Here is a 14,973-nt window from a genome sequence, read left to right as displayed (position 1 = left end):
TCAATATTCCCACAGGAGGGACTTTGCATAAAAAGCTTCCACAATAATTGATGTCTGTAAATTGTGCTGGCAAATTATTAAAGATTCATAGCCTAAGCTTGCCAATATTATATGCTTCTTTCCACTTCTGTTTTCAATGAATTATAAGGTATTGCGACATTTAGATTTTAAACTTGATTGGATATAAGTGGAGTGTTATAAACCAGCTTTAGAACTGGCTTGTCTCAATATCTATATCTATAATTCTCCAGGTAGCTATTGAAAAGCAGAAGACTAAGAGAAAAATAGAGTTGGAAGGGATTTCAGAAGTTTTCTAGTCGAACCCCTGGCTCAAAAAAGAGACCCTATACCATTTCATACAAATAATCTCAATGTCCAATCTCTTCTTGAAAACCTCCAGGGATGGAGCACCTACAACTTCTGAAGGCAAGCTGTTCCACTGGTTAATTGTTCTCACTGTCAGGAAATTGGTTCTAGGTTGAATCTCCCTTTGATAAGTTTCCATCTGTTACTTCTTGTCCTGCCTTTGGATGCTTTGGAGAATAGATTGACCTCCCATTCTTGATGGCAGCCCCTCAAGTATTGGAAGACAGCTATCAAGGAGAGCTATCAAGGAGAGATTCAACCTAGAAGTAAGGAGGAACTTTCTGAAAGTGAGAACAATCAACCCATGGAACAGAAGTTGCCTTCAGAAGTTGTGGGAGCTTCATCACTGGAAGCTTTCAAGAAGAGACTGGATTACCATTTGTCAGAAATGGTGTACTACCTCTTGTTTGGGCGGGGAGTTGGACTAGAAGACCTACAAGGTCCCTTCCAACTCTGTTAATCTGTATCTATATGTCACACCCTAGTCCTTCTCTTCATTCGACTAGACATACAGTAGACCCTCTGGTCATGAAAGCTTCTGACCACGACCAAATTTGGTTCCGACCAAAGTTATGGAATGAATTATGGTTGTGGCCAGAGGTTCTACTGTACCTAGATCCCTCAATTGTTTATTGTACAGTTTATACTGTAATACCAGTTGATTTCAAGTGAGCAGTGGCAAATTCTATTTTTGCTGATCAAGTGCTATCTTTTTCTGTGTTGACGGGCAATATTTTCCTGAGGCTGAATTTTATCTAGATCTCATTAGTCAGATCTGGACCAATTCAACTCTAATAATTGAAAACACCAAGGACCAGAAGCCACATCCCAAGAGGTGCTTTTTCCCCCCTCCAAGGGGTCGAATTCGTGCAAACCTTAATCGAAATGCATAGGTAATATCGTAAGACAAAACACGTTGTAATAAATACCCTATTCATTGCTAATAGATTTCATTGATGACAAATGCCTTCTAGGAGTGTCTGTTTGTGTGTGTGTGTGTGTGTGTGTGTGTGTGTGTGTGTGTGTATGTGTATGTATGTAGGTGTATGCATATGTACAAAAGGTAAAGGTTCCCCTTGCACATATGTGCTAGTCATTCCCAACTCTAGGGGGCGATGCTCATCTCTATCTATCTATCTATCTATCTATCTATCTATCTATCTATCTATCCATCCATCCATCCATCCATCCATCCATCCATCCATCCATCTATCTAGATGTATGTAATGGTTCCCCTCGCATATGCATGCTAGTCGTTCTCGACTCTATGTGACCACAGAGACATCTTCGGACAGCACTGGCTGTTCGGCTTTGAAACAGAGATGAGCACCGCCCCCTAGAATCGGGAACGACTAGCACCTATGTGCGAGAGGAACCTTTACATTTATACAGTCTCTTCCCCACCTCTCTGTGTGTATAAAAGATAAAGGAGTTCCTGTGGATTTTACTCTTCTAGTTGCTGCTGATTGTAGGAGGATGTGCTCATCTCCATTTCCAGGCCAAAGAAAGAGCTGTCTAAAGACTTTTCTGTGGTTATGTGGTCAACTTATCCTCCAAAGCACCTGAAGGCAGGACAAAAAGCAAAGGGTGGAAGCTAATCAAGGAGAGAAGCTAGAACTAAAGAGAAATTTCATAATCAGTGGAACGACATATCTCTAGAAGTTGTGAATGCACCACACAGAACAGGGGGTTGGACTAGAAGACCTACAGGGTCCCTTCCAAATCTGTTATTCTGCAGTCTGAGGTCCCTCCCTCTAGGATTCCATGGTTCAATCTTGTGACCATGGACTAAAACATATGAAGAACGGTTACAGGAACCGGGCATGGCTAGTCTAGAGAAGAGAAGAACCAAGGGAGACATGACAGCAGTGTTCCATTATTTGTGGGGCAGCCACAGAGAGGAGGGAGTCAAGCTATTCTCCAAGGCACCTGAAGGCCAGACAAGGATCAATGGATGGAGACTGATCAAGGAGAGATTCACCCTAGAAATAAGGAGAAATTTTCTGACAGTGAGAACAATCAACCCATGGAACAGAAGTTCCCTTCGAAACTTTGGAAGTTGTGGGGACTTCATCACTTGAGACTTTCAAGAAGAAATTGGAGTGCAATTTGTCAGAAATGGTGTAGGGTCCCCTGCTTGAGCAGGGGTGGTGGTGGTTTGGACTAGATGACCTATAAGCAGTGGTGAAATTCTATTTTTTTTACTGCAAAATCCCCATTCTCTCCCCACTCCTGGGGGAAGGTTATTGCAAAATCTCCATCCCCACCCCACTCTGGGGCCAGCCAGAGATGGTATTTACCACTTCTCCGAATTACTCAAAATTTCCCCTATCGGTTCTCCAGAACTTGTCAGAACCTGCTGAATTTCACCCCTGCCTATAAAGTCCCTTCCCACTCTGTTAATCTGTTAAATCCTAAACACGATGAACCAAAGGAAGGAGTGAATTGGGGTTGGAATAGAAACCTGAGTCCAGAGAATGGACAAAGCAGGAAAGAAGACAGATCTCGGTTTGCTGAGCTCCTCACTCATTGTCCAACCGATGTTTAGCAATTCTGATGGGCTACTGAACAGACAGCTGAAGACTGAGATGAGTAATCTCCCCGAGTCCCTCTTCAGCAGGCAATGAAAGCGAGGCTCCACTTTGAAAATTCTTTCCCCATCATGCAAACTGACACAGGCATGCTTTTCAAAAACCCACAGCCAATCTGTTGATCATTACTTATTTACAAAGGCCTTCAGGCAGAAAGTCCTGTAAAAACCATACTTGATACGATATACACTAGCTGTTTCGGCTTGTGGGAGGAGGGGGGTGCAGGGGTGGGGAGGGCGGGAAGTTCCCCCTAAGGCTACCTCCAACCATCACTTTCCATTGCACATAAAATGTACCGTGTAACACTAAAGTATTTAATATATATGGTATAATATATCTACAGGAAAAGCATCTGTGTAGAACTGTGTTAGCCCGTATTTGGTAATTTGATGTTTTGCTGAAGGCAATGACTTGAAAAAGCCTCCACCTAGCATTGAGGACCTGTCATCTTAGTACCCATGAGCCAGTAGAATAAAGAAGTACCCCTTAAGCAGCAAAACTTTGACACAGCTTTGAAGCATATGAAAACAGTAGAACTCCCCAGAATTATTATGACTCCAGATCAAAGAAATGAAGCATACTTTACATAGCAAATAGGGACACAGCACATCACTCCAAACGATACCGGGTTCTCTGTCCTCTCGCTCTTTTTTTCCCTTTTCCTTCTTCTTTTATTTCACATTTATATCCCTATATTTATCAGATAAGAGAAGGAATGGGGGGGGGGGATTTCTCTCTCTTCTCTGTCAAATTTCACACAAACAGAAATTAATAGAGATGAGATACAGAGAAGATAAGGGACGCAAGGACCTACCCAGCAATGGATGAAATAAGTACGTTCTGGACTCATCTTATTTCCTCTCTAAGCATAAACCTAGGGATGTGGTGGCTCAGTGGTTAAGACGCTGAGCTTGTTGATCAGGAGGTCCGCAGTTCAGTGGTTCAAATCCCTAGTGCCACGTAATGGAGTGAGCTCCCTTTACTTGTCCCAGCTTCTGCCAACCTAGCAGTTTGAAAGCATGTAAAAAATGCAAGTAGAAAAATAGGGACCACCTTTGGTGGGAAGGTTACAGCATTCTGTGCACCTTTGGCATTTAGCATGTCGGCCACATGACCATGGAGACATCTTCGGACAGTGCTGGCTCTTCGGCTTTGAAACGGAGATGAGCAACACCCCCTAGAGTCAGGAATGACTAGTACATATGTGCAAGGGGAACCTTTACCTTTTAAGCATAAGCCTAGATGTAAATTAGTCCTGTATCAGCAAGGATTAGCAACATAGGAACTGAGATAGTGTTTTGAATAACTACACAAAGCAGCCATCATTGTTCAACAGAAGGAGAAGAGAAAGATGAAAACCCCTCTGACCAATCTCTCTTTTCCTGCCCTTCCATTCTAAATTCCAAATGAAAATAGGTGTATTTGAGGAAATACACTGTAGATTTCGGCAGCAAATCAGTTCCTTGAACAAAGCAGGAAACGGTGTGTGTCTGAATCGCCATTTATCATCTGGTTTTAATCTCCCTTTTTCTTGGCTTGCCTCTTTTTGAAACCCCAACATCTTAAGGCACGTGACACTGAGAAACCTGGATTAGGCCTATTCCATCTTCCAAGCCCTGATTATTTGATGCCTCCTACTTTGTAAAAGTGCCAGCATTGGGAAAGGTGACTCATCCGCAAGGAAATCAGACATGAAAACCCCAAGTATAAGGAAATTCAGAAGATTTCAGATGCCCCTGTTTAATAATCAGACATTTTTGCCTCCACGAAAATTCAGGAATAATACTGAAGAGGTTTGAAAAGAGGAACAAAAGAGCACTCTCCAAGTTCTCTATAATCTGTTTACCAATGAATGTTAGAAATTCTTACGTGGAATTTCCGCTCTTTAAGACTTTCATTCTAGCAAAAACACTTGTAGGAACAAAGTGTTTGACACGCTTTAACAACACCTTAACCATCACCACAACAATACCTCTCATAATTAATGCAATTTTTAGCCCCAGGATGAGGACATTCGTTTTGAACTTTGCTTCGGGAAGCACCCAAGATTCATTATCCCGTCCTCCCTCCCCATCCTATTTTTTTTTTAAAGTAGCGTTCCAAATCAATTAGAGGAAATTTGATTTCAATCGACAGGATAAAAAGGAAGGTAATATTCAGGTTCATTTCTGATTGCGGTGATACATCTCACATACGGTTTTAAGTACAGAAAACAGCACTCGGAGGGATTTCGACAAAAAGAGAACTGCCCCAGGCAAACTCATCCCACGGGTTTCTCGGATTGGTTAGCGCTATCATTAGTGCCACTGCTGTTTAAGAACTACACACAGACAGGCTGGGTGACAGCTAAGACTTTAAAGCCTGTGTATTTTTCAAACAGTTTTTCAAACTGTTTTCGGTGGCAGATTTTTTTTTCCCCTGAGCTCTATCATTAACTGCTGACAAGCTGACAGAATAAATACTCCAGCGTTTCAGAAACCGTCTAACCATCTTTTACTTTTTCGAACACCCTGCCACGAATCTCTTTCCCCCACCCCTCCTCGGATTATTATTTTTTTTTGGGGGGGAGGTGTTGGTCAGCAAGATTGTTGTCTTGAGGAGGAGAGATAAAGATATGAGCGACTTAGGACTCACCTTATCAGTTTGGGAGAAGAGTTGGGCGAATTCCTCATGCCTCCATTCCGTTGCTTCCTTTTGGGTGACAACGTCGTCAGCTGCTCATCTTCAACTAGAAACACAGGCAGTTTGTGAAGTTATGACCAGCTCAGCTGTGGAAATACAGGCAAAATAGCCAACCATACCCTCCCAGTTCCATTCACATCGTCTTAAGTAATTGTTATTATTATTTTCAGGTTGAATAAACCCATCCTGAAGTTGGTGAAAAGAGAAGGGTTGAAAACTCAAGGAAAAGAAAAGAAACAAGTTTATTTAAAGTTATTCTTGATAGGTTTAATTTTATATTTTAAAGAATCCTTAAAAAAAATCAAGATACGTTTTCAAACTCCCTCCTCCCCCTGAAATCATGGCTGTGCTATGAAATTTAGGTACTGTGTTTCCGCAAAAATAAGATAGGGTTTTATTTTCTTTTGACTGCCCCCCCCCCCCAAATAAGCATTTGGACTTATTTTTGGAGAGGTCTTATTATTTTTGAGGTGCGGGAGGTCATGACCATAGTCACCTCATGGTGGCTGCCTTGTTGCAATATTTTCAGGGAGGGCTTATTTTCAGGAGAAGGCTTATTTTAGCGCATGCGCTCAAAAGCCCAATTGGACTTATTATCCGGGGAGGTCTTATTTTCAGGGAAATGGAGTATGTAATTCAGAAATGAAACATCAAAACAGCCAGGATGGGAACTTGGTTAAAGTAATTGGATTTCCTTTTTTAAAAAAAAATACCCAAACTTTAAATCCTTCAAGCCTTGATTTGAAATGCGGCAATAAATTAAAGCTACCCAAAGTATTTTGCCCTTGATTTCAAAATGAGAATGTTATCATAGAATGAAATCCATGTGGCCAATGGACAAAAGAATTGATTTATAAAAATGGGCACGAGGTTTGAAGAATTAGCAAAATAAAAGCTATGGATGCTTTTAGAATTGTTTGTTATCATTGCATCCTTTGGCAAAATTCTATAGCACAGCACATTTTTAACCTTCAGCACAATGACACCAGCCTTCCTAAGAAGCTACAACTCAGTATTGTGATTACAGTGAGAGTATTATTAATGGATCGGTATTTTTGCTTATTAGAAGCTTCTAGTTGAGCAAAATGCTTCGACGTTCAAAGAAAACAAACAAATTACTATCCCAAAGTGAAAAGGAAATGAGACCAATACAAAACAGTATGTTAAAGAACAGTAAGAACAAAACAGTACAATAAATCATTTCACTGGAAGAAAGAAGAATAAAATGCAAAGAAAGGAGTAGGGGAGCAAGGAGGGGAAAGGAGACAACTGTTTTCACTGAAAATGAATCAGACTACAGAGAATTGAGAGAAATTTAAGGCAAACATCTAAATTGCAATTTTAATAGGTTTACGACATGATTGTGGGCGGTTGGAAACTCATGTATTAAACCCTCTATGGATATTTTTTCTGTAATCGACATCTTCCCATCCATCAGCGGGTCCCTTCCCTCTGCCTAACTTTATAAATTCAGCCATGTCCCAATCTAGAGCAGAAGCTGAAATATCCTGCATGATTATAGGAAAACAAGAAGTTAAAACTTTCTAAGCAAAACATTAGAATAATTGGCTTTGAACAGTAGATCCAATTTCCTCAATTTTATAAAGCAAATGTGTGTGTGTGTGTGCGTGCATGTGTGTGTATATGTGTGTGTGTATGTTTGTGTGTATGTATGTGTGTGTGTATATATACACTGACCAAAAAATAGCCAACATCTTAAGAAACCCCCAATACAAAATCCAGCTAGAAAACCAAGGAGTCTACAAAATACCATGCAAAATCTGCCCTGTAACATACATAGGACAAACGAACAGGATAATAAATGCACGCATTGCAGAACACAAGAATGCAGTCAGAAAAAAAAGAAAAAAAACTTTTCCAGCACCTTAAAGCAACAGGACATGAAATTGATTTTGAAGGAACCAAATTACTCTCCAAAACTGAACACTTCAACAAGAGAATAATTATGGAAGCTATCGAAATAGAGAAACACCCCCACAACATGAATAAAAGTGACGATACCTCCCGCCTACCAGACATCTGGAAACCAGCCCTAGTCAACAAACGAGTCCCACCCACCACCCAGACCATTACAACACAAAACAACAACGTATACACAGCCAGCACCAATCAGCACAAATGCAACACATACACACATACATACATATATAGTACATATACATATACACAGTACATATCTAAATCTACAGAATATCTCAATATCTCTGTATCTATTTATCTATCTATCCATCCATCCATCCATCTATCATCCATCCATCCATCCATCCATCCATCCATCCATCCATCCATCCATCTATCTATCTATCTATCTATCTATCTTCAGATTCCATTCTTTGCACAATGCAGATTTAGAAAAGTTCAAGCTGTTTTGTGTGTTTCTTTTTTGTTCCAGGCAAATAAAATGCTGATAGATATGACTGGTTCTAGAACAGAATGAAATATATCCTGGAGTTCCAAGTCCGTTTAAACAAACAAACAAAAACTTACCAGCCCCCCCCCCCCAAAAAAAGGTTCTTTTATCTGATGGGATTGTGCATGCTCTCTATTATTTATGAATGGGCAAAACCCACATTTTTCCTCTGTATCCTTGTTGTCACAAGATGACATTATCGGAATACTGAACACCTCCTTTAATTTTACGCATTTCTTCCGTCCCACATAAAGTAACCCTTGGCATTTGTTCAGCTGCAAAAGGAACGTTGGTCCTTACCTGAATGTTAGTTTTCCGTGTGTAGATACAGGAGGGGCCACATATGGGTATCAACATAGCCTGATTGGTCCAGAGACTGAAGGAATTCCTTAGCCACACCTCCTCCTTCCTTCTGGCTCCCAGTTTCTGTAAGGTTGTGGCAAGCAGTCCACCTGAAAGGCATAACAAGACAACCAGGCCACCCCCAGCCATTCATCTAACCACTACGTTTTGCTAGGGAGGGATGTAGCCCCTCCCATATCTACACACAGAAAACTAACATTCAGGTAAGGACCAACATTTCTTTTTCCTATGTGTGATATGGGAGGGGCCACGCATAGGACGTACCCAAGCTATCGTCGTCCCTAGGGAGGGAGTCTAGGACATAGAAGCTGGGGTGGCTATCACCTGTTGGAGAACCCTGCGACCAAAGGAAGCCTCAACGGAAGCGAAGGCATCCAGCTGATAATGGCGAATAAAGGGCAATGGGGTGGACGATGTGGCCGCCCTGCAAATGTCCTCAAACAGAGCCCTGGTCGCCGCACTCCATGTAGAATGGGCCATAATCCGTGCAAGAGCGGCCTGACCTGAGACCTCATAGGCCGTGACAATGGCCTGCCAAATCCACCACCCGATGGTGGAAGGGGTAACCCTAGCTCCCATGGTAGCGGGTAGGAATGATACAAACAAAGCCTCAGACCTACGGGTCAAGGCCGTGCATCGGAAGTATATCCGAAGAGCCTTTCAGACATCCAATCTGTGCCACAGGCGTTCCCTGTCATGAGAGGGGGCAGGACAGAAATTCGGGAGAACCACTCAAATGGCAGGTGGTTAAGTGGAACCATTGAGGCTCCGGATGGACCAGGACCCCTTGGCACAAGGAGATCTCCTCCTGAGGAATTCTCCATGAGGGCGAGATGGACATCTGGACCAGGTCCACGAACCACAGCCATCTGGGCCAATGCGGGGCCAGGAGAATGATGACAGCCCCCTCTGCCTCTACATTCCTCAGGGTCCCGGGGATCAGGAGAAGGGGTGGAAATGCATAGAGTAGTCTTCTCGGCCAACTTCTCTGCAGCATGTCCGTCCCCTCCACTCTCCGCACTGGAAACCGTGAAAAGAAGTGTGGGAGCTGTGTTTTCACTGAGGTTGCAAAGAGGTCCACCAGGTGGGTGCCAAATCTCTGGCAAATCCTCCAGAACAGATCAGGGTGAAGCTGCCACTCCCCGTGGTTCACAGTTGCATGGCTGAGCCAGTCGGCCTGGTGGTTGGCCATCCCTGAGATATGCTCTGCTACTATCAATGACAAGTGTCTCTCCGCCCATAACCCGAGCTTCCAGACTTCAAGCCACAGGCTCTTTGAGTGCGTGTCCCCCTGGCGATTCACGTGCGCTTTTGTGGCGACATTGTCCATCAGAAGAACATGCTGGCCGGGCAAGATGTTGTGAAAGTGGCGAAGTGCCAGACGAGCAGCCATAAACTCCAGCCTGTTTATATTGTGGCGCAGGTCTGACACCGTCCACTGACCCTGTGCCAGCTAAGAGGCCATCAGCATCCCCCAGCCAAAAAGGCTCGCATGTGTCGTAACCGTGATGCGAATCAGTTCCCTGAACTCGAATTCCTGATCGAACATGGAGACAGCCACCACCAGAGGGAAAGCCGCACATCCACTAGCAGTGATGAGAACTGCAGAATTGCTGAGCAGGTGCCATTGGTATGGAATGAGGGCCCACTGAAGAGGCCTGGCATGCAGGCATGCCCACGGTGTGATGCCGATGCAAGAGACCATCTTGCCCAGGAGACAGGACAGGTCCAAGATGGAAATGGACCTTTTTGTGTGCACCTGCTGAACCAAGGTCCTGAGGCTCGACTGACGGTCCAAAGAAAGCAGCACCTGGCCTGCCACCGAGTCTATGACCGTCCTGAGATGAAGAATCCTTGTTGAAGGTGACAGATGATTTTTTGCAAAGTTCATTGAAAACCTCAATGTCTGCAATGTCCAGATTGTGAGATTCAGATTGCCTGAGAGGGGGAATGGGCCTGAACTAGGATGTTGTCGAGGTAGCAGATGAGTCTCACTGGAACAGACTGCAGGTGAGCCGCCAATGCCGGCAGGACATTCATGAAGGTGTGTGAGGCTGCTGCCAGCCCGAATGGGAGAGCCTTGTACTGAAAGTGGCAACCCGACTGAGACAACCTGAGATATCTGCGATGACGAGGGTGAATCTAGATATGTAAACAGGCCTCTGTGAGGTCCACTGACGCTAAGTGATCCCCCTCCTGATCCCCTGCAAGATGGATCTTAGGGAGGCCATCTTGAAATGCCTGTAAACCAGATAGGCATTCAGCCATTTGAGGTCGAGGATCACCCTCCATCCCCGAACTCTTCGGGACAACAAAAAGGTTGGAGTAGAACCCCAACTGGCTCTATCGCCTGGATCTCCAAGAGGTGGTGAATGGCAAGATCCAACAGGCGACGCCGCTCTTGGTCCCTTGACAGGGGAAAGATCCTGAAGAGGTTTGAGGGAGAGGAGAGAAACTCCAGCCTCATACGGTCCCTCACCGTGGACAGAACCCAGGCATCCGAGGTGATCTCTGCCCAACAATCTGCAAAGAGAGCCAGGCAGCCGCCTATGGGAAGACAAGTAGTCTGCCTATTTGATCTGGGTGAGAAGTACCTCTGGCTTTGATAGTCTGGCTCAGGTGCCCTATAAGAGGGCCTGCGGTAATATGGGGTGGGACGGGCCTCCCTCCATTTGGCGTTGGAAGGCAACACTCTTTTCTTATTCTCTATCAGGATAGGGTTCAGGGCCTCCCCAAACAAGGGAGTAAGGCACTGCCGCCAGATTCCATTTGTTCTTATTGTCTATCTGCCAATTGTACAGCCAGAGGAGATGCCTGGCCGTCACAGAAGTGGACAGGGCCCGAGACACATACTTAACAGAGACAAGCGTAGCATCTGCAGAGAACTGGGTCGCGGACATGATCTTAGTAATATCCTGCAGAAGGCGTTCGTCAGATGCCAGGATATGGTCCTGTAACTGGCGCAACCATAGGACTGTGGAACAATTGAAATAGGAAGCCGCTACCGCCAATTTAATGGCCCACGCAGAGGCTTGGAAATTCTTATGTAAGGTAAGCTCTGCCCGCCTATCCTCAGGCTTAAGTTTATCAGCAGCATTGCCCAACACTATGGTCGAGGAGGTTGCCAATGCTGCCACTGGCGCATCCACAGTGGGGACCTGAAGGGTCTGCACAAAGGCCTCATCTATATTATAGAAACGATGGTCATTACTCCCTGGATTGGGGAACGACAAAGGCCGCGCCCACTGCTTCTTCACAACCTCCAGAAAGAAAGGGGGCACTTGGACCTCTTCCTTATTGGAAAATGTAGCAGCAAATATGGCCTGATCTAGGTCCCTAAAGCCCCTGGCAGGTGATCTGGATCTGTGCAATGGGCTGGCCCTGCTGGCCCGAGCCTCCTCTTGTCTGTCTGTGGGTTCCCAAATTCCAGCCTTGGAAGAGAGCTGGTTGGCCAGAAACTTTGAGGTAGCTGCCCTGGTACGGGGCCTGGGGTTGCTCTCCTCCAGCCCCAAGGCCCAGTGCTCCCCTGGTGACTCTGGCCCAGTTGCAGCCCTGGCTGCCATCATACTCACACCCTGGCCTCAGCTGACAACGCCGCTGAAAAACCCTCAGGTGCTGTGGCTACGGGAGATCTGCAGGTGCTTCCGGCTCTACAAGCTCTCCCCCGCCTTGATTAGTGGCCGCGATGTGGAGAAACCCAATCCAGCATTCAACGCCACACTCAAAATGGCTGCTGCCTCGTGGTACCTGGAGAACACCCTTTATGGCCACCACCTTGTGGTGCCTGGAGGACACTCAAGATGGCCACCATCACCTGGAACCTTGCCGAAACTTTGCCAGACCAACCTTGCCGGAGCAGACTTTCCTGAGGAGCTGCGAAGAGGAGGCTGTCACTCCTGAATTTCCAGGGACCGGGCAGTGCTCCACGTGGCAATTGAGGGGGGGGAGAGAAAACACCAATCTGGCTCTCCACCCCCTCCAGGTGGCAATGGAAAAACAGCCCCTTTACAGCCAGCAGCTCAGGTAATTTTGAAGTTAGAATATCCAATTAGTCAAATAAAGATAGCTTTAATAGTTTAAGCAGGAGCCAAAAAAACACCGTCTGCTTGGACCAAACACTGAAGGAAACTGGAAGCCAGAAGGAAGGAGGAAGTGTTGTTAAGGAATTCCTTCAGTCTCTAGACCGATCAGGCTGTGTTGATACCCACATGTGGTCCTTCCCATATCACACATAGGAAAACGGCCTCTTAAAACCACTCTTGTGCTCCATAGCACTAATGGAGGCCCCATTTTTTAAAAAATAACATCTATATATGACACTATAAGGCAAAGCTTTGTTGGTAATCCATGCACAAATGCCTTTGGGGAAGCATCCCAATCCAACACAGCTTTTGTTGTTTATAGCGGGGGGGGGGGGGAATCCAAGCGGTTGCTCAGATTTCTCCTTTGAAGTTCAAAGTGATTGTTAATTGTTTAACTGTGATTGGAGGGTGATGTCAATTGGACTGGATGAATGGCAATTGAATTCAAGTCAGTAGAATGAATGGAAACTCAGCAGAGGTGGGTTTCACCTGGTTCGGACAGGTTCTCCTACAAGGCTGCCATCTTGATTTTTGGTTCTGCACATGTGCAGAACAATTGTAATTGTTGACTGTTTTCCTTTTTTAACCTTTTGCGCATGCACAGACCTATTTTTGTGCAAATGTGCACACACGTGGAGCACATGTCTTTTTGCACGCATCGAACTGGCAGTAATGATGGGAGCAATCCGTCCCTGGAACTCAGTAAGGCTAGTGTCCAAATGGATATGGGCTTGTATGCAGTGATTCTCAGGTAGGGCTAAAATAGCAATAGCAATAGCACTTAGACTTATATACCACTTCCTGGCTTTACAGCCCTCTCTAAGCGATTTACAGAGTCAGCCTCTTGCCCCCAACAATCTGGGTCCTCATTTGACTAATCTTGGAAGGATGGAAGGCTGAATCAATAGCAATAGCACTTAAACTTATATTCCACTTCACAGTTCTTTACAGCATTCTTTAAGTGGTTTACAGAGTCAGCCTTATTCATCTGACACTGTGTTCAGCCTTAAAGATGGCTTGGAGGTAACTCAAACTCTGTTACATCTCTGTTGTGGCCCGCCGGTGGCCAGTGGAGCTGGCAGGACAGTCGGACAGTGAGGAGGTTGGGGAGTAACATGGGCCAGTCCTAGGGGTTGAGGAAAGCTCAGACGAGGGCTCTGTGTTGGAGACAGAGCAGTGAGGCAGAACAGCTGGAGCTTGTTCCCATTGTGCGCATGTTCAGAGCTGCCAGAAGACAAGAACAACTAAGAAAGCAGGATCGACTTGGGAGTAAAGCCACACTTTGGAGGTGATTGGCCCCTCCCATAGATTCTTCAGCCACCTAGAAAGCTTACTAGTAGACTGGTGAGAATCTTTTAAGACAACCACATTTGTCTTTCTCTGCTGCCAAATTTGCAGTTAAATATTCACCCTTCAACCAAAGTTGTAAAAATTAGGAAATACAATGCCATGATTGGCTTAGAATGAGACAACTAGCTGCGGCAAATTCACCCCAGCTAACTTGCCACGGTACAACTTGCTGCGGCCAGTTGTGCTGGAGGAACATAAAAATGCTTGGAAATTAAAGGAACGGAAAGAGGACATTCATTGGGGTTCTCATTCTATATCAAACTTTGCCCCATCCACCCGTCTGTCCATCAGATCAAGCAGCAACTGTTTCCTATAGTGCAATTTAAATATATCTAAGAAGCGGACAAGCAAAACATTGATTTAAGTGGTTTCAACATTGAATGTTAGTCAAATTTCTTTGGCTATGAAATTCAGAAATCCATATGTATGCTTGCCTATTTTATTAAACCTGGCCATCACAGCTCAAATAATATTTGCTGGGTACAAGAGTGACAGGAACAGATGCACGCTGCTCTGTGTTTTCAAAATTCAATGGAATTAAGTGTAAGTTACCATCAATTTGCGCGACACATTAAGCCACTTCAGTTTCACAAGGGAGACTTCAGACAAAAGCCCTCCCATGGCCCAACTTTCTGGACTTCAAGATAAGCTGCATCTGAGATTGACCTGAGTTGATACGATCATGGATCCCTTCCATCCTGCCTTCTGCCCCATGTCAAAACAAGTAGTGGTGAAATTGATTAGGAATTAATTAGCAACCAGCCAACTATTAACAAGATGCCAGATTGCTTACTTTGGCTTTTTTGGGGGGGGAGGGGGCTCCAGACAAAAGGGATTGTCAGCTTCAGAGGCAGAATTTTCCCTGAAAAAAAATTCCTGGTTGAAGGATATTACTGAGATATATTAGAACTGCTGGGGGGAAAGAGGGGGGGGGGGCCTTGGAGGTTAAAGACACTGAGCTTGTCAGCTGGAAAATGGACAGTATAGGTTCGAGACCCAAGCGTCACTCAGTGGGGTGAGCTCCTGTTCCTCTCCCAGCTCCAGCCCACTGTTCAAAAGCACGCATATGCAATTAGATGAATAGGTACCACTTTGGCAGGAAGGTAAC

At 44.9% G+C, this 14,973-nt stretch overlaps 1 protein-coding gene across 1 annotated transcript in view; it reads right to left on the bottom strand.

Annotated features, from left to right (window-relative positions):
- The window catches only part of LOC116518577 (calcium-activated potassium channel subunit alpha-1), a 91,082-nt gene extending 85,403 nt beyond the window's left edge, over nt 1-5,679 (bottom strand). Inside the window, exon 1 of the mRNA XM_032232078.1 lies at nt 5,592-5,679. Within this exon, the coding sequence (XP_032087969.1) occupies nt 5,592-5,629 (38 nt within the window). The 5' untranslated portion in view covers nt 5,630-5,679. The remainder of the gene's footprint in view (nt 1-5,591) is intronic.
- Between the last annotated feature and the right edge of the window lie 9,294 nt (nt 5,680-14,973).

This window comes from Thamnophis elegans, chromosome 15, assembly GCF_009769535.1.
Source record: "Thamnophis elegans isolate rThaEle1 chromosome 15, rThaEle1.pri, whole genome shotgun sequence".
NCBI classification, from domain to species: Eukaryota; Metazoa; Chordata; class Lepidosauria; order Squamata; family Colubridae; genus Thamnophis; species Thamnophis elegans.
Note: the sequence above shows the minus strand (reverse complement) of the source record. Positions and strands in the feature narration are given on the sequence as shown.